The sequence below is a fragment of the Gavia stellata genome, chromosome 10 (assembly GCF_030936135.1).
Source record: "Gavia stellata isolate bGavSte3 chromosome 10, bGavSte3.hap2, whole genome shotgun sequence".
NCBI classification, from domain to species: domain Eukaryota; kingdom Metazoa; phylum Chordata; class Aves; order Gaviiformes; family Gaviidae; genus Gavia; species Gavia stellata.
Genome location: NC_082603.1, coordinates 8452141 through 8477493, shown reverse-complemented (window position 1 = coordinate 8477493; position 25353 = coordinate 8452141). Strand labels below are relative to the sequence as shown.

Below are 25353 nucleotides of genomic sequence, written 5' to 3'. Positions count from 1 at the left end.
TGCCCGGTGTCTGTGTGCTGCTGTTTTCCTTTGTCTTCCCGGCTATTGTGGCACAGCCACTGGATTGTAAAGATGGGATTATAAGCGAATCATCGGTGTTCGATAGCTGTTCAGACCGCTGGCAAGGGAGGGCTTGTTAGGACCTCTGCAGTCCGTGTCAGGAGAGAGCTTTTGGGGCTCAAGGGTGCTCCCTGCTGTGGCTCAGCAGCGCACGAACCCCACCGCTTAGCTCCATCCAAGGGAGTTGTGCCTGGGAGCTGAAAGCAGCCTAGCTCGGGTGTGTAGCAGGAGGATTCTGGGTCTTTTGATTAGCTGAGAAGGGGACAGTAACCAGCTGCCAGGCTGCTGGGCATACTGGGAAGGACGGGGAGGGACTGGGATGGGGCCTTTTTGAGATGGCTATGAATAAGAGCTCTCGCTTGCCTGGGAGCTAGAGAAGGGCTGGGGCTTTTGTGTGGCTTTTAGAAAGGTTGTGGGCAAGCGTGCGTCAGGCAGTGGTTAGTGGAGCCGTGGATTCGCTCACCCTTTCAGATCCTGCTTGCTTCCCTGGGCTCTTTCTGTTCCCACAGCCGGGAGGAGGACCCTCGTCCCTGGAGCTGAGGCTGCCTCTCTGGCTTTGGCTGATGCATGAAGATGTGCCATTCTCCAGCCTCTGAAACAGGGAATCATGGCTCCTCTGTGCTGTTTACAGACTTGAAAAGTTTGACTCCAACAATTAGAGAACAAACTGACAACGGCTGTGTTCCTGTATTTTGAGTAGGGAGGTGCCGTGGAAGCCTTGGGCTCAGCCAGGGCTCACCTGGCCGGTTTCCAGCTCTCACTGCGGACTCAGATGGAGCCGGTAGCTGAATTGTGATGCCTCACAGGGATAAAGCTGCTGGGGGCATTTTAAGGGTTTCATATTCAAACAGCGCAGCTCCTTTATCTTCTAGTAGAGCCAGCTTGGCAAGTACAAACCTCCGGGAGAGCTTTCATCCATGTTCTCCCACAGGTCGCACATCTGTGCCAAAGTTTAGCGAGCTGTGCTGTGTCTCTGGCACAGCTGCGTCGAGTTTGCCAGTGCTCAGGCTGAGACTTGAGACCGTGTCTCCTTGGGGATGGTGCATGCCTCTTCCCCTGCCTGGGATGACGAGGGGCTTGTGAAAACTTGTTGTGTTGCACCCAAATAAGCCTAATTGAACCAGCCAGGCAGGGAGCTGAGGTATCCTCTATCTAACCCCAGAGTAATGGAGTAGCCTCAGCTCCTTTGGGGAACATTTTCATGGTTTTTCATAAAACAAGGGTGGAGTCTTGTCTTCTGCTTAGGGGGTTGCTGTGTTTGAAGAGTTTTCCCATTAGTCCAAGCAGCTGATCTCTGAAAGGTTGTTTCCTTCAGGCTAAATGATAGCAGGCGGTAGCTGCGTTTGGACACAAGAAGGCTTTACCCCTTTGATCCCGGAGGGTGCCTAGCAAGCTGGCCGAGCCTTGAGAGGTCTTGGGGAGCAGCAGCAGCTGTATCCCAGCTGTGTGGGTGAAGGAGACGGGTTTGATCCTCCTCCCTCCCTGGGGTGAAAGCCAGACCTGCCTCTGCATGCTGGCGGGGAGCTGCTCCCTGTGGGTGTAGCAGCACTCCCTGCTCGTTTTGGCTAATGCTGCCACAAAGGAGCTGTGGGAGGTCCCTGGGGGCTGGAGGACGTGGCTGAAGCCTGACAGCCAGAAGGAACAGCTTCAGCCAGCTACAAGCCCTCCGTGTTGGGAGATGAGGGGCTTGGCTCTGGGGCTGGATCCTGTGCGGGTAGCTGAGCTGCCTCCTGGGTAGCTCCCAGTGGCCTCCTCCAAGGGTCTTCGAGAGGACTGGGGGAAGGAGAGCTGGGCATTGGCTGTAGCTGGCAGCAGCAGGGCGCTGGGCAGGAGCTGGCAGCTTTGCAGGAGGCCACGGGACAGGCAGCGGGAAGAGCTTTCAAAGCTGCTTTGGCAGCCAACAAAGCGATGCCCCAGAGCAGGGTGGCTGAAGCAGCAGGGTAGATGAGCTTCAGCCGCCTCCCACCGGTGCAAGAGGACACGCTGGGGTGAGGAGCGAGGACCATGGTGGAGAAGGCTGTGCCCGACTGTGCCAAAGGGCTCTGGCTGCTGGTGTCTGGGGAAGCCCCCCTCTGCAGCTCCATGCCAGCAGCAGCTTCGCCAGGGCTGCGGGTTCCCTGCGTGGGCAGTGGGGGGCTGCTGCTGCAGGACCTGCCCCTTCCTCCTGGAGGGATGCGAACTGGCGAAGCCCTTCGTCACCGCCGGGCGTGGGGGCCGGGCACCCCCACCGCTCTCTGATGGTGCCCGCCAGCCCCCGGCCGCAGGCTGTTCCCACATCCCTGTGTCCTGCATCCTGCTGACAAACATCCCCAGGCAGTTCAAACAAGGGCGGTGTGTGGGTGACGCATGGCAGGGGTGGGCAGGGTGTGGGGCCTGGCCACGTGCCATCCCTCGGCTGGGGACGCGGGCGATGCCGGTGGGTGGTACCCACGGCCCGGCTGGTCACCGCAGGGATGCTCCGGCCGGGGTGAGGGCAGCTTCCCCTGGGGCTCATCCCCGCCAGCCCCTGGGCCAGCCAGGCCTGGGCCAGCAGGCATCCCTGCCCGCTGCCAGGCTGCTTTCTGCTGCGAGGTTGTATCTGTATTTGCGTTAGTAACTAACGCTAATTGCAGGGGGGTTATTGACCAAATAGGAGAGGTTCTTCCTGCCTTTTCTGGACAAACGTTGAATGTAAACAGAGCGGAGATCTGGGCGGCTTTCCAGCAAAGCGGGGTGGGGATGGAGGGGAGTCAGCAGTGAGATTTTTGTGGTGGGAATCACCTGAGCTGGGCAAACAGTGGTGCTGGTGAGCACTGGGCTATAAAGGGCAGCCCCTCGCCTCTCCCAGCGACCCACGAGAAGCCGTTAGTCCTCCTGATCTCCTGACAGCAGGTGAGGAAGGGGACCCTTGTGGGGCAGCCGCAGCTTCAGGATGCTCTGAGGTGGCTTGTGGGCGAGCAGGAGCTGGTCCCAGCCCCAGCAGCTCCCAGGGGAGCTGAGTGCTGCCCTTGCTGGATGGGGCAGGCAGCAACGATGCAATTTGCAGCCCCGCATTGACTTTTGTCGCTGCTTCTTTGAGGGGAAGATGAGCTGAGTCTGCAAATCAGCGCCGGTGCCCGGGGATTAGCCCAGATAAAGGGGAACTGCGCTGATGTGGCCGATTTGCCTCCCCAGCCTGGGTCTGCCAGTGCTAGGAGCTTGGGGGGTGAAAACGATGCTGTGCACGTAGTCCCTGCAACCCTACCAGCCCCGGCTCTGTGCCATAGCTGCTGCTGCCCGATGCCAGGGCAGGGCTGGGGTCCCCCCACCTGTGCCCGTGGCAGCACTCTCCCCATGTCCCCACAGAGCAGCCTGGCTCACCCAGCTGCCTCCCGCCAAGGCTGGGACTGGTGGGGCCGGCACACCCCACTGCCAGTGTGGGCTGGGGACCCCGAGCCGTGCCTGTGGGATGGGGTGCGGGCATGAGGCAGTGACCTGTGCCAGGGAGAGGCAAGGGAGGCACAGACCCCAGGGCTGCCATCTCCTCCAGCTGGCTGCAAGGGGCCAGATTCAGTCCATAGCAGAGCGGGTTTGCACCCTCCGGGTGCAGGCTGCATCCCCTGGCCCCGAGGGACCTTGATGTGACCCCCCAAGCTCTTGCAGGAGATGCGTCCAGGAGCGAGGACGATGGCGGCAGTGGTCAGATTTGCCCTCCTGCTGCTGGGCTGCGTGGGGCTCCTGCAGCCGGCCGGTGAGTCCCACGACTTGGGGGCAGCAGCTTTCAGAGCAGGGCTGGGAGGGAGCCGTGCTCGCCTCCAGCCAGCGATGCCAACTGTCCCCCATCCCTCCCCACGGCTCTCCCTCCACAGGCGCCCGGTACATAGACTACTGCCCGGAGGGCTGGTCTTACTACAAGCTCAGCTGCTTCAGGTACTTCAGTCAGCTCCAGAGCTGGGACGAGGCTGAGGTAAGCCCGCTGGGGTGCACACATGGCCGGGGATCCCCCATCTCCCAGGAGTGCCCGGCACTGATGGCTCTCCCTGCAGAGGCAGTGCCAGGCTAGCCACGCCGGTGCCCACCTGGCCTGGGTGGAGGAGCCCCGGGAGGCAGCCACCCTGCAGAGGGTCATCTCCTACTACCAGCGCGTGCAGCCCGTCTGGCTCGGCCTCCGCTACAGGCACGAGGTGAGGTGGGGGACGGCGGGGGGTGGCAGGGGGCTGGGGGGCAGCGGGGCCATGCCTCTGACCCCTTCTCCCTGCAAAGAGCCGGGCCTGGCAGTGGGCGAGTGGGGACAAGTACAGCGTCACCAGTGGGCTGGCTGGGAACGGTGCCCACGGGGGGACCTGCGGCATGCTGACCCACCTCAGCGGTGAGTGCCCGGACCCCACGTCCACCTCCAGCACTCGGTCTAGGCTGGCATCCCTACCCCTCCTCCTCCAGGGCCAGTCCCCGCCGGGGGGCTGCATCGGGCAGAGCTGGTGCCTCTGTCCTCACTGTGGCCCCCGCTGACCCCCGGCCCGTCTCTCCGGCAGGCTTCACCGTGTGGTCCAGCGCCAACTGCACCCAGCAGCATCACTACATCTGCAAGTTCACGCCTTCACAGTGAGCACGGCCCCCAAGCCCGTGGGGCACCCCATGGAGGACCACGCACTGGCGATGCTCCTTCCTTGCCACCTCTGCTCCTCCCTCCCCAACTCCTAAAAATACATCTATAAAAAAACAAGCATGCAAGGGCTGTGTGAGTTTGGTGCTGGTGCAAAGCCCTGGTAACGTCCACCCGCGGGTGTCTGGGTGAGGGAGCAGCAGGCGCTGCCGTGGCTCCCCGAGCTTCCCGGCTGCTGGGGGCTTTAGTACTGCTGGTGCCGGTGGAGTCATTTGGGGGTGAGTCCCTGGGAGCTGCAGGTCCAGCAGCTTTCCCGGCTCGGTGCTTGTGTTTGCTCACCCCCAGCCCTCTCATGCTACACAGAAGGGGTGGGGGTACGGGATGTCCCTGGGGTGCAGGTGGGGGGGACAGAAGTGTCCCCAGAGTGCAGGTATGGAGGAGAGCTGGGGCACAGATGTGGGTGGGGATCGGAGCTGTCATGGGTGCGCAGGCATGGGGATGGGTGCCCCCCCGGTGCAAATGGCTTCACAGGGGGCCGGGGGCTGCGATGCTGCACTGTGGCTGTGTTGACAGCAGTGCCGGGACCAAAGGTCCCTTCTTGTGTCACCGCAGTGTTGCCACAGGCATCACGTGGCTGTTTGCTTTGCTGTTTTGAAGATGGCTCTGCCCCCACCCAGCTCATGGGTTTGCCCCCCTCCCAGAGCCGCAGCGTGTGACGGAGGTGGACCGCATCCTGGGCAGCACGGATGGTGCCAGCACCAAACCCCCAGCCGCCCTCTGCTCCTTCCCCAGGACCGCAGGGGCAGTCAGGGAGGCCACACAGCGCCTCGCACACCACGCCGTGACCACAGCCGTGCCGGCAAGCCACAGGCACCAGAGCCTCCGCCACCCCACGGCACAGGAAGCCGGGGCTGCGTGAGAGCCTGTCCTGCTGCTCAGCCGTGGCTCCAACCCAGCACTTCCCCAGGCGTTGGGGCACAAGACAGAGATGTCTTGCAAGTCCCCCCCTCCAAAGCCAGCACCTGCTCCGCTGTCCCTGTCGCGTTGGCCAGCGCTTGGTGACCTTTGAGCGCTGGGGTCCGGCGCACTGATAAGGGCCGGGAGGGCTGTGCCGTGCCGCCTGCAGAGTTTATAAAAGCACCACGCGAGGCCCATCCCGCTGTCTGTCTGTCTGTCCTGCCATCTGTCCCTCTGTTTGTGCAGCGGCTGGGGCGAAGATGCTGCGCTTGGTCGGCCGTGCCGCACGCTGCTGGGGGGCGAGGCGGGCACCGCCGGGGCCAGAGCAGGCACCCCACAGGTCCCAGCACCCCATGGCCATGCAGAGGGCATGGTGAGCACGCACGCGGATCGGGTGGGGTGGAGGCATAACCGGGGTGGGGGTTGGGGAGCTGGCAACGCTCTTAAACCTTCCTGGGGAAGGGGATGCTCTCCCTCCTCCCTGCAGCAGCACCGGGCACAGGGAACCAGCAGGGATTTGGGGTGCTCACGGCCTGGGGTGCTCGCTGGAGGCATCTCCTTGGGGCCATTGCCTGTCCCCAAGGCTTGGGGCTGCCACAGGACCATCGCCTCTCCCTCTGCCCTGCAGCCTCTCCAGCGCTGCTGGGACGGGTGCCTGGCCCAAGGACGTGGGCATCCTGGCACTGGAGGTGTACTTCCCCGCCCAGTACGTGGAGCAGGAGGAGCTGGAGCGGTATGACGGCGTGGAGGCTGGAAAGTACACGCGGGGCTTGGGTCAGCAGCAGATGGGCTTCTGTGCCGCCCATGAGGACATCAACTCCCTGTGTCTGACGGTGGTGCAGCGGCTGGTGGAGCGCGGGCGCCTCTCCTGGGACGCCATCGGCCGCCTGGAGGTGGGCACCGAGACCGTCATCGACAAGTCCAAGGCCGTCAAGACCGTCCTCATGCAGCTGTTCCGTGACTCAGGCAACACTGACGTGGAGGGCATCGACACCACCAATGCCTGCTACGGAGGCACAGCCTCGCTCTTCAACGCGGCTGCATGGGTGGAGTCCAGCGCCTGGGACGGTGGGTGCAGGCCGGGATCGTGCGGTGGGGATGGGGGGGGCTGGACATGGGGTGGGTGCTGTGGGATGGGGGAAGGAGGCAGGGGGTGGCCTGAAAAGCAAAGATGCTCCAGCAAGCCTCAAAGGGAGCTGCTGCCCCTCAGGCTCTCCATTGCCCCCCTTTCTCACTTGCCTTGGCCCTCCGGGGATGTGCGGGGGCTGCAGGATGGAGGCTTCTACCCACTGACGGCCCCATCGGCCCCCCTGTCCTCCCCCAGGTCGCTATGCCGTGGTGGTGTGTGGGGACATTGCCGTCTATGCCACGGGGAACGCACGGCCCACGGGAGGTGCCGGTGCCATCGCCATGCTGGTGGGACCCAACGCCCCGCTGGTGCTGGAGAGAGGTCAGTGCTGCAAGACCCCAGGGGCGATGAGCTGATGGGTGCCATCCCTGGGGACCGTACATCCATGTCCCAGCCCCAGACGGAGCTGCTCAGCTCTGGCAGCACCGTCTCTGCCAGCCCTGGTGGCTGCCTGGAGCTGGGTACACCAGGATCCTGGCCTGCCACATCCCTGTGGGCACCTCAGAGTGACCCAGGGAGGCTGGTGGGTGCCGGGGCTGGCGTGGCAGGCAGCGCCCGTGGTTGCTTGCCATCCGTCTGGGACCCCCCGGCACTCCCTGAGAGCCGGCTCTCCCTGTGCCCCCAGGCCTGCGGGGAACCCACATGGAGCATGCCTACGACTTCTACAAGCCAGACCTGGCCTCTGAGTACCCGGTGGTGGATGGGCAGCTCTCTATCCAGTGCTACCTGCGGGCGCTGGACCGCTGCTACGCCGTGTACCGCCGGAAGGCAGAGAGCCAGTGGCAGCAGGGTAAGTGGCGGCACCCCTGGGGTGCCTACGCCATCCCGCTGGATGCTGACAGCCCCCATATTGCCTTCCAGCTGGCATCCAGCGGCCCTTCACCCTTGATGACTTCAAGTTCATCATCTTCCACACGCCCTTCTGCAAGCTGGTGCAGAAGTCGGTGGGGCGGCTGCTGCTGAACGACTTCCTGGCCGCCCCCAACCCCGACACGGCCGCCGGCCTCTACAAGGGGCTGCAGCCCTTCCGGTGCGTCCACGCGCCGTGTCGCCCGTCCCCCAGCCCAGCCGGGGATGTGCCTGTGCGGGGTTCAAGCTGGCCTCTCTCTGGGCAGCGGTGTGAAGCTGGAGGACACCTACACCAGCAAGGAGGTGGAGAAGGCGTTCCAGGTGGCCAGCCAGGAGATCTTCAACCAGAAGACCAAGCCCTCCCTGCTCCTCTCCTCCCGCAACGGCAACATGTACACGCCATCCATGTACGGCTGCTTGGCCTCCCTCCTGGCACAGTAAGTTCCCCCAAAAGCTGGCTTGGGGGGCGGTGGGGGGGAGTTCATTTCCAGGAGGGCAGTCCCTGGCCTGGCTTGCTCAGGGAGCAGGTGCCAGCACTCACCCCTCTCCACCGCAGCAGAGACCCGATGCTTTCATTGCACATAACCCCTGGCATGTTCACCTCCCACCCTGCGCTGCCTCCCAGCCAGCCTTTTCATCCCAGTTCGCTGGAGCTGGGCTGGCGCATAAAGCCCTTCTGTTGGCGCCGGGAGGATGAAAACCCCCTTGTCACACCCGGGAGAGTGGCTGTCCCCTGCCACCAGCAGTGACAAAGGAGCCGTGGGAACAGCCAGGCACCAGGGGGGACACAAAAGCCTCATCCCACTGCCCCTCCTTGGGCAGCCCGCATGCTCCCTGGCCCCCAGCCCCCGCCGCAGGCACCCCCTTGCTCTGGGGCCACCCACCCTTGGCAATGAGGCCATGAGTTGCCATTTAATCCGGCCCCAAGTCCCAGGACACCCCTGCCTGTGAAGGGGGCAAGAGGCAACCCCTTACGCCGCTCGCACAGCCCTGCATCCCCCCGCCAGCCCCCAATCCCCTCTAACCGTGCTAACCCCTCCCTGCAGATCCTCGGCACGGGACCTGGCCGGCTCCCGGATCGGCGCCTTCTCCTATGGCTCAGGGCTGGCCGCCAGCATGTTCTCCCTCCGCGTCTCGCAGGATGCATCCCCAGGTGAGCCCCACAGGAGAGGGGGGCTGGGGAGGGGAGGGTGGCGTGGGGCTGTGGGGCCAGGGCCGCTGGCAGTGCCGTCTCACCTGAGGGGTCCCCGCCACCAGGTTCACCCCTGGATAAGCTGGTCTCCAGCCTGGCTGACCTGCCGGCTCGCCTGGACGCCCGCAAGCGTGTGGCCCCACAGGACTTCGCCGAGATCATGAAGCAGCGGGAGGAGACCCATCACTTGGGTGAGTGGGGCTGGGGGGATGCGACACCTCTCTGCTGGTGCCCCACAGCCCCGTTGAGCATCACCACCCTCTCCCCACAGCCGACCATGCTCCCCACGGCTCCCAGGCGGATCTCTTCCCCGGCACCTGGTACCTGACGCGGGTAGATGCCAAGTACCGCCGGGAATACACCAGGAAGCCCATCTAGGGGGGACCGGAGCAGTGAGCCCCAGGGAGGGGGATGCTGTCCTCCCCACTGGCATTCCTGCTCACCCCCAAATCCAGGGCTGGCCTCCCAGGGAAACCTCACCTTGGATGGCCGGGAAGCAGCTGGCGGCGCCTCGGGCCCTGGAGCTGGTGGAGACGGTGGCGTTTTCTGCAAACACCCAGGCAGCATGGGGGAATAAACACACCGATGAGAGGGGGCAGCAGCCCGGCTCTGGCTCCTGGTCACGAGTGGTCCCCTCCCACCCCAGGGCCCTTCCCTCAACCACCACGGGGCTGGATCGCGATCCCTTACAGGATTTATCCCATGGCACCTGATGCAGCCACCTGCCCCATTGGACACGTGCCTCAGTACCCCCCATTTCCCCAGGATGGGAGCATGCCACAACATTTTGGGGGAGCAAAGTAAACCCCAGCTCCCCAGTCTCCAGTTTTGGGGTGGTAAGGTGCCATTTTCCCCATGATGCTGGCAAACGGAAACATCCCCATGGGAAAACCCGGGGGGAAGGAAGAGGCAGGTGACGTGGGGGCTCCTGGGAGGGCTCAGCCCCCCTTGGAGTGCTGCCTGCTCTCTGGGCCATGCCCCGGCACGGGACCATGGCCGGACAGGACCTCAGCAGGGCTGCAGCAGCCATGGAGACCTTTGCACCCTTGAGCAAACAGCAGCGGGGCCGGAGGGGGCAGAAGGGACAGAGCTGCAGGAGCTTTGGGGTCAGGGACAAGGCACCGCACAGAAAAGGCATCACACGCCCTCTCCTCCTGGACTTTTTATTGAGCACGGGGCCACCCCAAGCCCAGCGTGGGGGCTGGGGGCGGCCAGGTGCGATGCTCCCCTGGCTGCGGGGGGGTCCAGGTGCTGTGGCTGTGGGGAGAGTCCTTGCTGGCTGTCGGGGGCTACAGGTGGAGCTGGAAGACCTCCGTGACGCGTGGCTTCAGCTCGCCAAGGTCGGACAGGGGGGCCGAGAGCGCCACGATGCTCCACTGCTCCCCTGCCACCGTGCTGGAGCTGTGGTAGGACTGGAGCTGGACCCCTGCCTTCCCCAGCAGCCCTGGAGAGGAGGAGAGGGGTTAGGGGATGCAGGCTGCCCCACTGCCCCAGCACTTGGCAGGTAGCAGGGCTTTGCCCACCCCAAAACCCCTCAGAAGGTCCACGATGCCATTTCTTTCCCCCAACCCAAGTCCTTTACTCCAAACCCCAACCCTCTGCCCAAGCCCCCCCATCCCTGTCTCTCCATGCAACGCCTGCCCCCTCACTGCTGCAGCTGGAGCTCAGCTCTGGGGCGGATGTGGGGTCCCCCCAGGCTGTCCCCCATGCTCGGGGGTGACACAGGGAGCTCACCGGCAAGTGTGGGCAGCACGCTGGGCTCAGAGGCTTTGGCTCTGTAGATGAGGGTGGGGCCTGCCAGCGGAGCCGGCTGCTTGAAGGTGGCCCCATTGAGCTCCCGCAGCACCGGGGTGCTGCCCTGCACCGTCCCCGTTGCCCGGTGCGGGGTGCCCTGCAGGGCCACCTGCAGCAAGCCGGTGCTGCCGTCGGGCTCAGTGGCCACGTTGCTGTGGGTGGTCGTGACCTGCCGGAGAGATGTGGCCACTCAGCACCCAGGTCCTGCACATGGCAGGTCACAGGGAAGGGATGTCCTCAGAGTGATGCCCCCCCAGCCTGAGAGGTGCATTAGCAGCCCCACGGGGTGACCCCGGCTCGTGCTGCTTGGCAGGGAAGGACAGGGTCTGGGTGCACCAGGCCGACGTGTGGAGCCCCGGGTGTCCACGCACCTTCAGCCCAGCCTCCTGGGCCAGCAGCAGGGCGTTCACGAGGGTCACCTCCTTCTGTACCCCTCCAGCCAGCATGCCCGCGGCCACGGAGGGCGTCAGGTAGCTCCCGGCCTCCTGCAGGGGTGTCCCTGGGGTGCAGGGAGGAGGCAGGGGGTGGATGGGCCGGCAGCAGAGAGATCAACCCCATGCCGAAGCAGCCAGCCTGGGGCTGGTCCTTCCATCCACCCATCCATACACCCATCCCTACTTGCATCCTCCCTCCCATCCATGCACCCATCCATATACCCATCTGTACCCCCACAACCCTGTCCTCCCACCATCCTCCCATCCCAACATCCAACCACCCTCACATCCATCCCTCCACCTGGCCGCACACCCATCCCTCCTCCCATCTGCCCAGCCCAGTGGGTCCCCACGCACCCATTGGGGTCCCTGTGCCCGGGCATGGGGTGCAGCCTGCCCTGCTCACCTAGGGTGCAGACCTGCACGCTGCCCTGCGCTTGCTTGCCCACCGTGCGCAGCACTGTGCCCAGGGCCCTGGCCAGGGCAATCCAGGGCTTGGTCTGGGGTGCGAAAGCCTTGCTGAGAGCCTGCCCGTTGACCTGCGAGGAAGAGCAGGACGCACAATGGGAACCTGCTAGCGAGCACACAGGGTCACTCCCAATGCACCCACACTTTACAGACAGGGAAACTGAGGCACAGAGGTCAGGTGCCCAGTGGAGGGACTCACTACGCCAGCCAGCCCCTTCCCGGTGGCCATGTCCACGATCTGCATGGCGATCTCCTTGCCGCAGCGGCTCTGCGCCTCCCGCGTGCTGGCGCCCAGGTGTGGGCAGCAGATGACATTGGGGTGGTTCACCAGGTCACGGTCCTTTGGAGGCTCCTGCCGACACAGTCCCATTCCACCATCAGCCCCTGGCACTCACCTGGGAGCCTGGGCGGGCATTTACACCATCTTCCCTTGCAAGGAGGGGAGCTGGGGAAGGCTGTCCCTGGCTCCATGGGGTTTGCCAGGCTGCCCTGGCCCAGCTTGGGCAGAGTTAAGGTGTTGCTGAGCCGAAGCCAAGCTCAGGGGGTCCCTGCGGCCTGACTCACCTGTGTGAAAACATCAAGGGCAGCCCCGCCACACTGCCCCGACCTCAGCGCCCGCAGCAGTGCGCCCTCATCCACGATGCCGCCACGGGCACAGTTCACCACCTGCACACCGCGGCGGCACTTGGCGAAGGTGCTGTCGTTCAGGAGCCCTGAGGAGGGAGGGTGGGAGGGAGGGCTGTGAGCAATGGGGGCTGCCCCAGCTCCCCCCAAACCCCCCTGCGCTTGTGCCCGCCCCGTACCCATGGTGGAGGGCAGCAGCGGCGTGTGCACTGTGATGAAGTCGCAGCGGGGCCAGATCTGCTCCAGTGGCAGCTGCTCTACGCCAAAGGTGGCTGAGGCTTCGGGGGTGATAATGGGGTCATAGCCTATGGTCTGAAGCAGAGTGGCCGCTTGCTCCTGCAGCCTGGCGCATTGCTCACGGCCAGGCTGGGGGGGTCCATGCTCCCCATCACTCCTCCCTGCCCCAGCTCCTTACCTTCATGCCAAAAGCCTGCATGCGGGTGGCCACCTCCCTGCCGATGCGCCCGAGCCCCAGCACACCCAGCGTCTTCCCGTTCAGCTCCATGCCCATGTACTGGGGTGTAAAGCGGAGAGTGAGCGAGCGCACCCCACATGGCCACCCGCCACCCCATCCTGCCCAGGGTGCTGTGCCTGCCTCCTACCTTCTTACGGTCCCACTTGCCCTCCTTCATGGAGGCAGCTGCCTGCGGGATCTGCCTGAAAGGGGAGGCTGTGGTCAGTGTGGAGGCAGGAGGCTGGGGGGCACACGCCCGTCCCCCCATCCTGCCCCACGCTCACCTGGCCAAGCAGAGGATCATCCCGCAGGTGAGCTCAGCGGCACTGAGGCTGTTCCCAGTGGGTGTGCTGGGAATGGAGAGTGGTGTCACTGGTGTGTCACCCCCGGGCTGATGGAGGTATGCACCCCGCGAGGATGGAGACCCGCAGGGTGGTGCCATGGAGTGCCATGGGTGGGGAGGGCACCCTGCTGAAGCCTCCCCTGTCTCTCCAGGAGCACAGGCAGGGATGTCCCCATGCTCCTGCCCTTACTTCATGACCAGGACACCCTTCCTCGTGGCCGCCTCCACGTCGACGTTGTCCACGCCGGTGCCCGCTCTGCCCACGACCTGCAGCCTCTCCGCCGCCTCCAGCACGTCGGCCGTGACTTTGGTGGCCGAGCGGACGATGAGCCCATCGCAGTCCTGGGGGGGACAGGCATCGCAGGTGGGACCGCGGCCGGGACTGGCGGTCCCAGGGTGGTCCCGGGGGGGTGGCGGCTTGGGGACAGCCGCTGCCGGGGGCTGGGATCCGCCGTGCGAAACCGGCCGGGCTCTTGCATCAGACGGGAGGCGGGGACCGGCCCCGCTGGGCGAGGGGGGTCCGCTGCCACCCGGGAGAGCCGGACGGCAGCTGCGCCCCCCCAGGCCCCCCCCCCCCGGGGGTGCAGCCCGGCCGCGCCGCGCTCACCCGGATCTCCCGCAGCAGCTCCTCCTTGCTCAGGCCGGGCTTCTCCTGCACCCGGAGGCCGCCGGCCTGCAGGATCTCCCGGCAGCAGGGGTCCAGGCTGTCGCTGATCAGCACCTTCTGCAGCTTCCCCAGCGCCATGGCGGGCGGCGGGACGGGACGGGACGGGACGGGACGGGACGGGACGGGACGGGGCGGGGGTGCCGGCTCTCTCCGCACGCCGCCGGGAGGCTGCTGTCGCCCGCCCGCCGCGCTAAAAGGGCTGCGAGAGGGGCACGTTTTTCGGGCTCATTGGGTCCCGTCTCCATAATCCCACCTCCTTCCCTTCCCCTCCCCGCCCCAGCCCGGCCGGGCCCCCCCCCCCCCGCCCCCGGAGGGAGGGAGGAGGCGGAGGGGAGCGGGGCCAGGGCTGTGGTGGGCCCCCCAGCAGCCCCAGAGCAAGGGGGTGCCCCGGCAGGACGCCACTGCCCCCGGGCCGGGGAGCCACGAAGCCGAGGGGAGCGGGGGGCGGCGTGTCCCCACCCCTGCGCACCGCGGCCGTGCCTCAGTTTCCCTGCCCCACAAATCACAGCACAGCGAGGCAGGAGGGGAACAGTGGTGGCAGCTACAGTGGCGTGGGTGGCTCCCTGCAAAGCTGAGGGTGCTGCTGGCAGAGGAGCAGCCTGGGCCCCAGCCCATGGCAAGCCCAGCCACATCCCCCCATCTCGCCCAGGAATGGGGGTTCCCCAGGCCCCACAGCCCAGAGGTGAGGCAGTGCCATGGCCCCTGCCCACCCCCGGCATTGCGCCCGCTGTTGAGCAATGCCCCCGATAAGGGGCTAGGGGCATGGGGCCAGCCCTGGCCACTGTCTCCCAATGACGTGGGGTGCACGGGAGCCACCCAGCAAACGCCCTCCGTGGGGCAAGAGCCACATGGCTGTGTCCAGTGACCTCGTGGGGGAAAGTGCTGGCCCTCAAGAGGGGACGGCGTGGGGACCCCATGGGGCCAGGCACAACCCAGCATAAGGGATGGCAAGGGATGGAGAACATCCCCTTGCTCATGGGGACAAAAACTCACAGCGCAGCTGGACCAGACAGACCCTGGGGCATGTCCAGGGGGGAGCCAGGATCTGGCCCTTCCTTGCCCACCACTTCCCATGCACTTCGGGTGAGCAGCAAGGACACGGCGCTCCCAGGCCGGGTCCTGATGGGACTGAGCCCTTCCCCGGGGCTGTGTGTGCCCCAAGCAACAGCGCTGGACCAAACTGCCCGGTGTGAGACCTGGGGTGGCTCCAGAGGCTGTTAAACCCAACAGAGCCCAAGTGATGGAACAGCTCTGCTGAGGTGTGAGAGCCCAGTGCTACATACACCCCGGCACTGCGTACACCCCGGTGCTATGCACACCCTGGCACTGCCTAAACCCTGGTGCTACGTACACCGCAGCCACAGCCAGGGAACAACCATGACGCCAGAGGGGAGAAAGTCCGAGGCAGCCGACACAGAGCAAAAGACAGGGTCAAGGGTAGCGGCTGGGGAAATCTGCAGTGGGGTCCCAAAATGGGCCCTTGGCCCCCGGAGGCAAGGCCAGTGCTCTCTCTCCACAGCCTCCCACGAGGCGTGGGCTGGGGGCACCCACGCTGTGGGACATACGTGGCTGGGACACGGCCCCGCAGGGAGCCCCGCTGGCCCTTGGCACAGCCCCACCGCCAGCCCTGGCCTCCGTTAACCATTAAGACCTTGCTCACCGAGCCTGCCGACCCGGCGTCTTGGTGCCCCACTCCCCGTGCCGGCACCGCCTGGGTTTGCCCAATACCTCCGTACATCTCCGTGGCCCCTCTCCCACGCGGCACCTGTGTCCCGCTTGTGCGGAGGCCACGCGTGGCCAAGCCACCACCACCGAGTCATATTTGCTGGCTTTTCCCGGCCGGCTGGTGCCCTCTCCTGGGGAGCGGTGCTGGAGGCACAGCCCCGCGGCACCCCAGCACCCCGACACCCTGTCCCTCGCGGGGGGCCTGCTGGGATCCATGGGGTGCTGGCAGGGTGGCGGTGCCAGCAGGCATGTCCCCCCGCTCCTGGCCCTCCAGGGGAGCCAGCTGGAGAGACTTGAATCTGGTCCCTGCCTGTGTCCCGAGGAAGGGCCCCTCAGGCTGGCGGGGACCCCAAAGCTGGCAGGGCCAGGGGGATGGGTGCCCAGGGGACATGGGCTGTGGTGGCCGATGAACCACTGGGATGAAATCTGGGGGTTATGGGGACATGGAAACCCCCTGCTGACCCCATTAACACCAGGGTCCTGGATGGGCTTTGCTTGGTGGCAGGTGGGGGGGGCCACAGGGGAGGGTTGGCCAAGGGGCCATGGGTGCAGGGTGGAGGAGAGTGTTGGGGGGTGGTCCCTGCAGAGGGGATGGGACTAAGGGAGAGGGCAGGGGCAGCACTGGGACTGGGGTATCAAGCAGGGAAAAGAATTAGGGGGGTCAAAGGGAACTGGGGTTATTAGGGTCGGGATAGGGGGTGGCAAAGGAGAGGGGAGGGTGAGGGAGACTGGGGGTGTTAGGTGGGTGTTAAAGGGGGGTTGGGGTGATGGTGGGGTCAAGGGGGATTGAGGGTGACAGAGGTGTGCCAGTGAAGGGCTGGGAAGTCACGGAAGATTAGAAAGCAAGTGAAGGTGTTGTGGGGCTGGGAGGGTACCCCAGGGGCCTCATGGGGCTCTGGGGGTGACAAGGGGGATTGGGATGTCAGGTTGGGATGGAGGCATCCAAGGAAGACCCGGGTGGTAGGGGATGATGAGGAGGACTGGGGGTAACTGGGGTGTCAGGATGGATGGTTGGGAGTGCCATGGGGGATGTTGGCTAAATGGGGGTCTTTTGGGGTGACTGGGAAATTGGGGGAAGGATTGGGAGGTCAGGGAGGGATCAGGGATGGTGCCTGGGGGACTGCAGGGTGGGGAAGGATTGGGGTTCAGCCCAGAGGGACTGGGGGCAGTGGAGGGTTGGGGCAGGGGTGGCTGTGTCAGTCGGGGCAGGCTGACTGCTGGGCGGGGGTACTGGGGAGACGGGAGGGATGGAGAGAGGGAGCGAGGGGGGCAAAGGGAGGGAGGAGGGAGGGGATGGAGGGAGGGATGGAGCGAGAAAGGAAGGATGGAGGGAAGGACGGAAGGATGGAGGGAAGCAGGGATGGATGAAGGATGGAGGCGAGGAGGAGGAGGAGGAGAAGGAGGAGGAGAAGGAGGAGGAGGAGGAGGAGGAGGAGGAGGAGGATGAAGAGGAGGAGAAGGAGGAGGAGGAGAAGGAGGAGGAGGAGGAGGGGATGCAGCGGCGGGCGGAGCCGGCCGGTGCCGCAGAGCCGCCTCCCCGGCGCACGCTGGGGCGGCCCGGCAGCGCCTGCGGAGACGAGCCGGCTCGGCCCGGTGCCGCCCGGTACCGCCGGTGCCCGGCCCGGTGGAGCCCGGCACGGTGCGCCGGTGCCCGGCCCGGGGCAGTATGCGAGCTCCGCGGCGGAGGTGAGGAGCGTGTCCGTGCGTGCGTGTGTCATCCGTAGGTGCGTGTGTCCGTGGGTGATGCGGGTCGGGATGCACGTGTGCCCTGGGCACGCGTGGGGGTTGCGTGTGCCCGGGACGCCCGTGGGGGCTGCGTGTGCCCACGCTGGGCTGTGGTGATGCCGCGGCAGGTTGAGGCCCGGGTACCAACCGGCATCGGTGTGGCCGGGATGCAGCCGGGATGCGGGTGTGCTCCCTCGGGGCTGTGTGGGGCCGGCCACTGCCTGTCACCAACCCCATCCCCCTTGGGCCGTGGGTATCCCCTGCCTGCTGCTGGGTGTCCCGCAGGTTGGGGCTGCCAGCGGGGCTGTGGGACACCCCACTTCCAGCTGGGCTGTAGCTCGCCAGGCCCTGCACGGGGTAAGCCTGGGAGCGCTGCGGAGCATGCAGGCAAGGGGTTTGGGGGAGCTGCCGGCGTGCGGGAAGGGAAGGGCCCCCCTTTTCCAGCACTGGGGGCACACGGGTGTTCGCTGCCCTGTGCCGTGAGGACCCGGGGGTGCCAGGGCAGCATGTGCTGTGCCAAGTAAGAGGGCAGAGGCTGTAGGGTCCTGCGGGGCTGGGCTGGCACCGGCACCAGCACTGGGCTCTCCTTGGGGCGCCAGGCAGATGGGGTTTGCTGGGAGGCGCTGGGCCAAGGGTGGCCCTGCGGGAAGGGCTGTGGTTTGGGGTGCTGGCGTGGAGAGGTTGGCTTGCCCCATCTCCCCAGCTCCCTTTGCATCCTCCCCGCTCTTCCCCTGGCTCTGCCGATCCCCAATTCTAGCCTGAGCCGCCGGCCAAACCGTTTATCCCGGCACCTGGCCAGGGCTGCCGGGCCCCAGGAGCCGTGCCGGCTGCCACGCGTGCGGTGCAGCGCCGGGAGCCGTCCTCGCCAGGAGTGTGGGTAATGCTGGCCCCCTGCTTCCCCCATCCTGCCACGCTCAATGGAGGCCTTGTTGCCGTGCCCTGTGTGCAGGCAGGCGGTCGTTCCGTGTGCCGTGTGCTGTGCACACACGCCCAGGCGCACAGGCGGCCTCCGTGGTCGTGGCTGGCTGTCCCTGGCTTCACCTCCCCTGTGACGGCACTCAGCCCCTGCCTGAAACATTTGTGCCGACGAGTCAGCAGGGAGCTGGGCTGTGCCACGGTCGGCAACCCGGCCCCGGCACTGAGCTGCCACGCTCGCCCTGGCCTTGCCTGGCCCTTGCCACGGCCCCTCTGCCAGCCTGGAGACAGTCACTGGCACCTGGAGCTGCTGTGGCTGAGCACAGGGCTGGGGGCTGCCGTTCATCACTCCGTCCATCCCTCTGTCCATCTGTCTGTTTACGGGAGGTAATCCAGCAGCAGGAGGAGGTAAGTTTCCGTCGGTGCACTGAGCGGTGCTGGGTGCTTTGGGGATGCTCTCCTGTGGGGCAGTGGCCACCTTCACGCAGCCCACGTGCTGTGGCCCTGGCAGCCACCCTTGCGCTCTCCCCTCTCCTGCGTGGCACCCTGGAGTGCCGGTGCCGGCAAGCAGCCGCGGTGGCCCTGGTGTGATGCCATGGAGATGCTGTGAGTCAGCGGGTGCTCTGAGTCAGGGCCGCGTGGCACCCCTCATGCCAGGGCTTGAAGGTACATCGGGGTGGAAAGTGCTGCCCGGCGGGTGGGGGGCCCTGGGGCTGTGCCCCGCTCTGGCTCCACACTGTGCTGGCAGCTCTGCTCTGCGCCCCGGGGTGGCATGGCCGGCATGAAAGGGCTCTTGTCCTCCCGCAGCCCCAGCAGCACCGCAGCGGCCTCCCCTTAGCAGTGAACAAATTCCCAGTGTTGGGTACACGGACAGGGAGGGGGGAGCCCCCGTCCAGCCAAGCCGACCGTGGCAGAGCCCGGGACTCCCACTGGCCCAGCCTCCCCGTGGCCCGGCATGGGGCTCCCAGTCCTGGTGTTGGGGGGTGCTGGCCCTGCAGCCAGGCTGCAGGAAAGGGGGTGCTCTGCTCGTTCACCCCAGAGTCCATGGCCAGCCACGGTGCTGGGCTGGCTCTGCCTCCGGGTGGCTCCGAGGAGCCCCTATGGCACTGGAGCCATGGGGGTTGGCCACTGTTCTCTCTGGGTATCATCCCTCCGGGCGTTGCATCTACTTGGGTGTTGTGCTTCCTCTGGTATTGCACCTTTTTGGGTATCGTACTGTGTCTCCGTGGGTATTGTGCCCCTGGGTATTGCGCCTCCTCCGGTATCAGGCGTTTGGCTGTCATGCCTCCTTGGTTGTTGTGTCTCCGGGTATTATGCTTCTGGGTGTCATGCCTCCTTGGATGTCATGTCACTGGGTGTTGTTCCTCTTTGGGTATTTTGCCTCCTGGGATACCATGCCTTGGGATATTGTGCCGCTGGGTACTGTGCTTCCTTGAGTATTGTGCACCCTCGTGCATCTTGCATCTGGGTATCGTGGCTCCTCGGATGTTTGGCCTCTGGGTATCACACCGCTGTGTATCATGCCTCCTGGGTATCAGTCCTCCTGGGGTGTCATGCCTCCAGAGATTATGCCTCTTGGATATTGTGCCTCTGGGTATCGGGCCTCCTTGGGTGCCACGCCTTTGGGTATTGTACTTCTGGGTGTTGTGCCTCCTTGGATATCATGCCTCTGGGTACCGTGCCTCTGGGTACTGCACCTCTGGATACTGCACCTCCATGTACTGTGACTCTGGGTATCGTGCCTCTAGGTATCGTGCCTCTGGGTACTATGCCTCTGGGTATTGTGCTGGTTATGGTGCCTGGCAGGGCGCAGGGCCACGCCTGGCCAGTGCTGGTGTGTTTAAAGCCATCATGCCTCAGTTTCCCCTCGTGGTGGGTTGTTGGTGCCGGGGCTGTGACACCCCGCGGCTGCCTCCCCATGCTCCCTCTCAGGCTGGCAGTGCTGTGTCCCCCTGTCCATGAGGTGCCGGCATGGTGTCCCCAGCTCAGAGGGCACCGTCCCAGGGCCCCTGCCATGGCCTGTGCTGTAGGGACCTGCATGCCATGGCCTGTGCTGTAGGGACCTGCATGCCCTGCCCTGCCCGTGGGGCTCACCATCATGCGCGTGGGCAGGGCACTGTGCCCATCATGGCGCTGGGGGCGAGTGCCCACTGCCCTGCTCGCGGGACCCCACCAAAAAGCTGTCACGCTGGGATTAGAAAATAAATACTCTGATTTTTTTTTTAAGGAAAATAATCTGGTTTTTTTTTTTTTATTTGTGGGTTGTTTTTTTTTTTCTTTTAAATCATGAAATGACTCATGCTTCTCTGCTGAAAATAAACCTGATTGTGGCTGCGGTGGGGAGCTGGTGAGCTGTGATAGCACGGAGGCAGGGGGCCCCTCGGAGAGCGACCGGGGGCCAGCCCTGCCTTAGGCAGCCCCTGCTCGCTGCCAGCACCCCGACCCTCTCCCCGGGGCCGCGGGGGGCTGCTGAGGGGGCTCAGGTGGCCCTACCAGAGCTGCTAATGGGGCTAAAGTGCTCCTAAGGGGGCACCACCGTCTGCACAGCCCCCGGGGCCTCGTGCCTTTGCACTTAGAGCAGATGCCTCCTGGCTGCCGGAACACACAGGGGCACCCCACGTGTGCACAGACGCCCGTGTGCCCCTGTGCACTCACGCACAGGGGTGCACCCCCCCATGCACACCCTCCCCCCGCGATATACAGGGGTTTTTCCTTTCCTGGAGTTCACCCCCCACCCTGGGCAGGCTTTTGCATGATGGTGTCGGGAGCGCACCCCGCCACCCCCCTCCCCAGCCATGCAGAGGCTTTGGTAAAATCCCCCACAGCCCTCCCTGAGCCCTCTGACACAGCAGCTGGGTGGTGTGTGGGGAGCCCTGGGGGCTGGACCCCCAATGCCGTGCATGACACGGCCATGTGCTCCTCTCTGCAGGGACCCCTGCAGTGGCGACGGGCCGGCCGTGCTCCCCGGAGCCAGCTGCATGGCGGGTAAGACACCCCAAGAACCTCCCTGTACCCTGCACGCCCCAATTCTGTGCCCTGCCGAGGGTGATGGCACTGGTGCTCAGCACCGTGGCAGCGTGCATCGGCCCAAGGAACAGCCAGAGCCTGAGGCATCCCGGTGTCCCCGCCGGTGACATCTCGGGGGCAGGCGGTATATGGAGCAACCGCTTTGCTTGTCTGAGTGCCACTCACCCTCGCTCCCTCCCAGATTCCCAAGACGGGCCATGGGGTAAGGGCGACGAGGACCCCACGCTGGCTGAGCCGGGGGGGTCCCATGACCCCCCGGGTACTCAGCCCCAGCCTGGCCCCTTGGTGCAGACGTGTCTTCTCCGGGACCTGGAGATGGGTCCCCTCACCCAGACGCAGACCATGCGGGACTTCGAGCAGGTGAGACCACGGGGTGCCGGGACCTCCCCCCCATGGCACCACCAGGACCCCCCCCAGCACCACTGGGTGCTTGCAGGATACATGCCGGATCCCCTGGCTGCACCAGTGGGGTGCAGAGGGTGAAGGGGGATGCAGGGCAGGCGGCAGTGGGACAGGGCTTGGGGGGCTCGGCCCCCCCGGGTGCCGCGCTCCCCCTCACCACCCTCCTGGCTCAGGCGCGCAGGGGCCGCCGGGGCTCGGGTTTCACCACCCGCCCGTCCCTGCCATCCCGCTCCGGCGATTCCTCAAATAGCTCCGGGAGGCGAAAAAAAAAAAAGGAAAGAGGCCGCAGCGGGGAAGGTGGTGGGAGCTGCGGGCAGGGACCCTGCGCCGTGTCCCCGGTGGCGCCATGTGAGGGGTGCCGGGATGCCCCCCCCATGGAGCACCGGCCATGGCTAACGGGTACCGCACGCTCTCCCAGCACCTCAACGACCTCAAGAAGGAGAATTTCAGCCTCAAGCTGCGCATCTACTTTCTGGAGGAGCGCGTCCAGCAGAAGGGCGAGGGCAGCCGGGACGATGTCTACCGGCGGGTGAGCACCCATGGGGGACGGGAGCCCGACCGGGGTTTCCCTCCCAATGCCCCCCCCTTTGCTGGGAGGAGATGGGGCCGGGGGAGTGCAACTGGTGGGGACGCTGGGGAGGGCATCAGGCATGGCACTGGGGCTGGGGGAGCCTCTGTGTGGGAGTTTGCCCCTTGCTACCTTTGACCGGAGTGGGGAGAGGGACGGGGAGGGTGTCCCCAGCCTGGTGGGGTGCCTGGGGTGGGTGGCGGTGCCGGTTTGGGTGCAGAGAGATGGAGCGGGTACACCCTGTCCCAGCACCAGTGGGCTAAAATAACCACCTGTGCCGCTCGGTGCCGGGAGCACCTGAAGCCCTGCTGTGGTGTGGGGGACCCCCATGCCACCTCTGATGCGTTCCCGTGGGCAGCGGTGCTGGGGGGTCCGGGCAAGCATGGGGGCATCCTACCCACCTGCCTCCCACCCCGCAGAACATTGAGCTGAAGGTGGAGGTGGAGAGCCTGAAGCGGGAGCTGCAGGAGAAGCAACAAGCCCTGGACAACACATGGTGAGAGGGGCTGGCCAAGCTCTTCAGCCCCGGGCGGACGCGGCACCCACGCAGCGTCTGCGCTGCTTGCGTGGGCATGGGGGACAGGGGTTGTCTGCCTGCCCCCTGCCTGCAGCAGGCAGCGGAGGGGTTTGCAGTGGGGCTGGAGGGGTTTGCAGTGGGGCTGGAGGGTTTGCCGTGGGGCCGGGCACACGGGGGGGTCCTCTTACAGCCCCGGCGCCAGCCAAAAATAAAGGGCAGCACCTGTTTAGCGGGGGAGGGCAGCGCCATGCCCGGGGCTGTGGCACGGGTGTCCTGCAGCCGGGCACTGCCGGGCGGGGGGCCGGGGGCATGGCAGCCAGGGAGACCCTGGTTTCGAGAACATGCAGGGACTGCTTTGGTGGTTCAGAGCCTGAGCATGAGCTGGTGCTGCCGGAGGAGCCGTGTCCCCGGGACGGCAGCGCTGGGAGGTTACAGTAGGCCTTGCCCAGGGGTCCTGCAGAAGCAGGCATGGGGGGAGCTGGGCTGGGGGCACCCAGGGTGGCACGGCTCACCCAGCCAGTTTGCGAGGGGGGGGCTTTTGCAAAGGGAGGCCATGCTGTGCCAGGCTATGCTGCACCCTGCCGAGCCATGCCATGCTGTGCCATACTGTGCCATGCTATGCCATGTCATGTGCCATGCCATGCCATAGCGTGCTGTGCCATACTGGGCAGTGCCATGCCATGTCATGTTGCAAGATACCATGCCGTGCCATACTGTGCTGTGCCATACTGTGCCGTGCCGTGCCATGCCATGCTGTGCCTGGCAGGGTGGCTGCGGAGAACCAGACAACCCGCAGCCAGGCAGCACTCCGGCAGCAGTATGAGGAGCGGCAGCGGGAGTCGGAGCATGTCTACGAGCTCCTGGAGAACAAGATCCAGCTCCTGCAGGAGGTGAGCCTGGGGGCGGTGGGGGCCCGGGGTGGGGCTGGGAGCCAGTGCCTGGGGGCTCACCCTGCTGCCACACAGGAGGCCAGGCTGGCACGGAGTGAGGCCGAGCAGGCTACGGCGCTGGCCAGAGCCGAGGCGGAGCGGTGCCGGGAGCTGGCAGGGAAGCTGAAGGAAGCTGCAAGGATGAAGGAGGAGGACAGGAGTGATGACGGCTGCAGCACCATGGCCCAGAGGTGGGTGCCCAGGACCCGTCCCCTCTGTGCTGCCAGCCTGTGCCCTGTGCTGGTCCTTGGGGACCACAAGCAGCTGCTGCTGTGCAGGGCCAGAGAGCTGCAGGCATCCAGGGGGATAGAGGAGTCACTCCTAGGGGAGAGAGACGGTTTGTGGCAGAGAGGACCATGCTGAACGTCCCCCACCCTTACCTCCCTTGCAGGAGGATCCAAGAGCTGACCCAAGAGCTGGCCGCTAGCAAACAGCTTGTGGAGACGCTGTCGGCCGAGAAGCGCGAACTGCAGCAGTGCCTGGCGGAGCCCCCGGCCATGGGGGTGCAGGTGGGTGTGCAGGCGCAGGGGGACCTCAGCCCGGCACCCCAGGGAGGAGCGCACCTGCCCAGGGCTTGGCTAGCAGCTGGCATCCTGAGAGAACTGGGGTTGTTCAGTCTGGAGAAGAGGAGGCTGAGGGGAGACCTCATCACTCTCTACAATTACCTGAAAGGGGGTTGCAGAGAAGGGGGTGCTGGTCTCTTCTCCCAAGTGACTAGCGACAGAACAAGAGGAAATGGCCTCAGGTTGCACCAGGGGAGGTTTAGGCTGGATATTAGGAAAAATTTCTGAGAGAGTGGTGAAGCGTTGGAAGAGGCTGCCCGGGGAGGTGGTGGAGTCACCCTCACTGGAGGTGTTCGAGGAACGTATGGACGTGGCACTTCGGGACATGGTTTAGTGGGCATGGGGGTGTTGGGTTGATGGTTGGGCTTGATGATCTTACAGGTCTTTTCCAACCGTAGTGATTCTGTGTGATTCTGTGATTCTGCCCTACTGGGGCTGTGGCCTGGGCTGTGCCATGTCCAGCCTGGCAGCGTCAGGCATTTGCACATCTGTGCTGCGGTGCTGGGGGTGGCAGAGGGGATGGGAGGACTGGGTGTGTGGTGTGGGGGAGAGGCCACCAGCCTGCGCAATCCTGCGGGTGTCGGTGCCTCCTGCGCCGGCCTGCCATTTAAATCCCGGGTCTTAAAACACCCCCAGCAGCCCGGCACGGTGCCGGGTGGGATTTTGGGGCTGCGAGGGATCAGAGCAGCAAGTCCCTGGCAGCCACACGGCTCTGGCCATGCTGCGTCTTGGTGGCACAGCGCTGTCCCCAGCAGCCATAGGCCAGCAGTGCGTGGTGGTCCCGCGGGGGTACCCCAGTGTGTGCCCACTGGGTGGCACGGGGCGCCACGCAGGTTCTGGTGCATGGGTGCTGGTGGCCTTGTGCTGTGGGGACATGCCCCCGTGGCGCTGCCGGCTGGGGCTGGCATTGGGGCTGGCACTGGGGCTGGCATTGGGGCTGGGACATGGCGCTGGCACTGGGGTGGGGACCTGGGACTGGGCTAGACACTGGCACTGGGGAGGGGCTGACGTTGGGGCTGGGCACTGGCATTGCGACTGGGTCCCCGGCACTGGCCCTGAACCGTCGTTGTCGCTGTGGCTGTCGCTGTCCCGGTCACTGCCGCCGTCGCTGTCCCCGCCGCTGCGCTGTGCCCCACGTGTGCCGGGGGGCGGGCTGCGGGCAGCCACTGCGCATGCGCAACTTCCGGACGTGGCGACTGCAAATCCCGGCAGGCGCCGCGGCCACCGCGCATGCGTGCGGCTGGCTGTCGCCGCCATATTGAAATCTGAGCCACAAGCCGGGCGCCGCCGTGGCAGGAGCATCCTCGGTGGCGGCGGGGGGAGGCGGAACAGCGGGGGCAGGGGGGCAGCCCGGGGTGAGGGGCAGCCCCGGGAGAAGGGGGGCAGTGAGGAGAGAGGGGGCAGCATCGTGGGGGGGCGGAGCTGTTAGGAGAGGGGGGCGGCGAAGAGG

The 25353-nt window shown here is 65.6% G+C and overlaps 4 protein-coding genes across 4 annotated transcripts; 3 read left to right on the top strand and 1 right to left on the bottom strand.

Annotated features, from left to right (window-relative positions):
* Positions 1-2310: 2310 nt before the first annotated feature.
* On the top strand, positions 2311-4624 carry REG4 (regenerating family member 4; the record flags this gene model as incomplete). The annotated part of the gene is given in 7 exon segments (XM_059822158.1): positions 2311-2399; positions 2838-2931; positions 3682-3769; positions 3888-3985; positions 4065-4202; positions 4282-4387; positions 4551-4624. Coding segments are annotated over 7 exon segments (687 nt in total), but the record flags the coding sequence as incomplete, so codon positions are not given.
* A 1214-nt stretch (positions 4625-5838) lies between these two features.
* On the top strand, positions 5839-9126 carry HMGCS2 (3-hydroxy-3-methylglutaryl-CoA synthase 2). The gene is made up of 9 exons (XM_059822003.1): positions 5839-5951; positions 6207-6646; positions 6903-7028; positions 7333-7497; positions 7569-7737; positions 7823-7993; positions 8603-8709; positions 8814-8939; positions 9020-9126. Exons 1-9 carry the CDS (start codon positions 5839-5841, stop codon positions 9124-9126), a joined length of 1524 nt encoding a protein of 507 aa, XP_059677986.1.
* An 887-nt stretch (positions 9127-10013) lies between these two features.
* Positions 10014-13610, bottom strand: PHGDH (phosphoglycerate dehydrogenase). Its single transcript, XM_059822008.1, has 12 exons — positions 13473-13610; positions 13056-13207; positions 12807-12872; positions 12671-12725; positions 12484-12582; positions 12248-12380; positions 12009-12157; positions 11644-11796; positions 11383-11515; positions 10914-11041; positions 10483-10711; positions 10014-10192 (listed from the first exon to the last, which is right to left on the bottom strand). Exons 1-12 carry the CDS (start codon positions 13608-13610, stop codon positions 10038-10040), a joined length of 1590 nt encoding a protein of 529 aa, XP_059677991.1. The 3' UTR covers positions 10014-10037.
* An 8032-nt stretch (positions 13611-21642) lies between these two features.
* Positions 21643-25172, top strand: LOC132317620 (myomegalin-like). Its single transcript, XM_059822157.1, has 6 exons — positions 21643-21855; positions 22314-22390; positions 23178-23301; positions 23377-23470; positions 24134-24168; positions 25116-25172. The coding sequence occupies exons 1-6, from the start codon at positions 21715-21717 to the stop codon at positions 25170-25172; spliced, it is 528 nt and encodes a 175-aa protein (XP_059678140.1). The 5' UTR covers positions 21643-21714.
* The last annotated feature ends 181 nt before the right edge of the window (positions 25173-25353 follow it).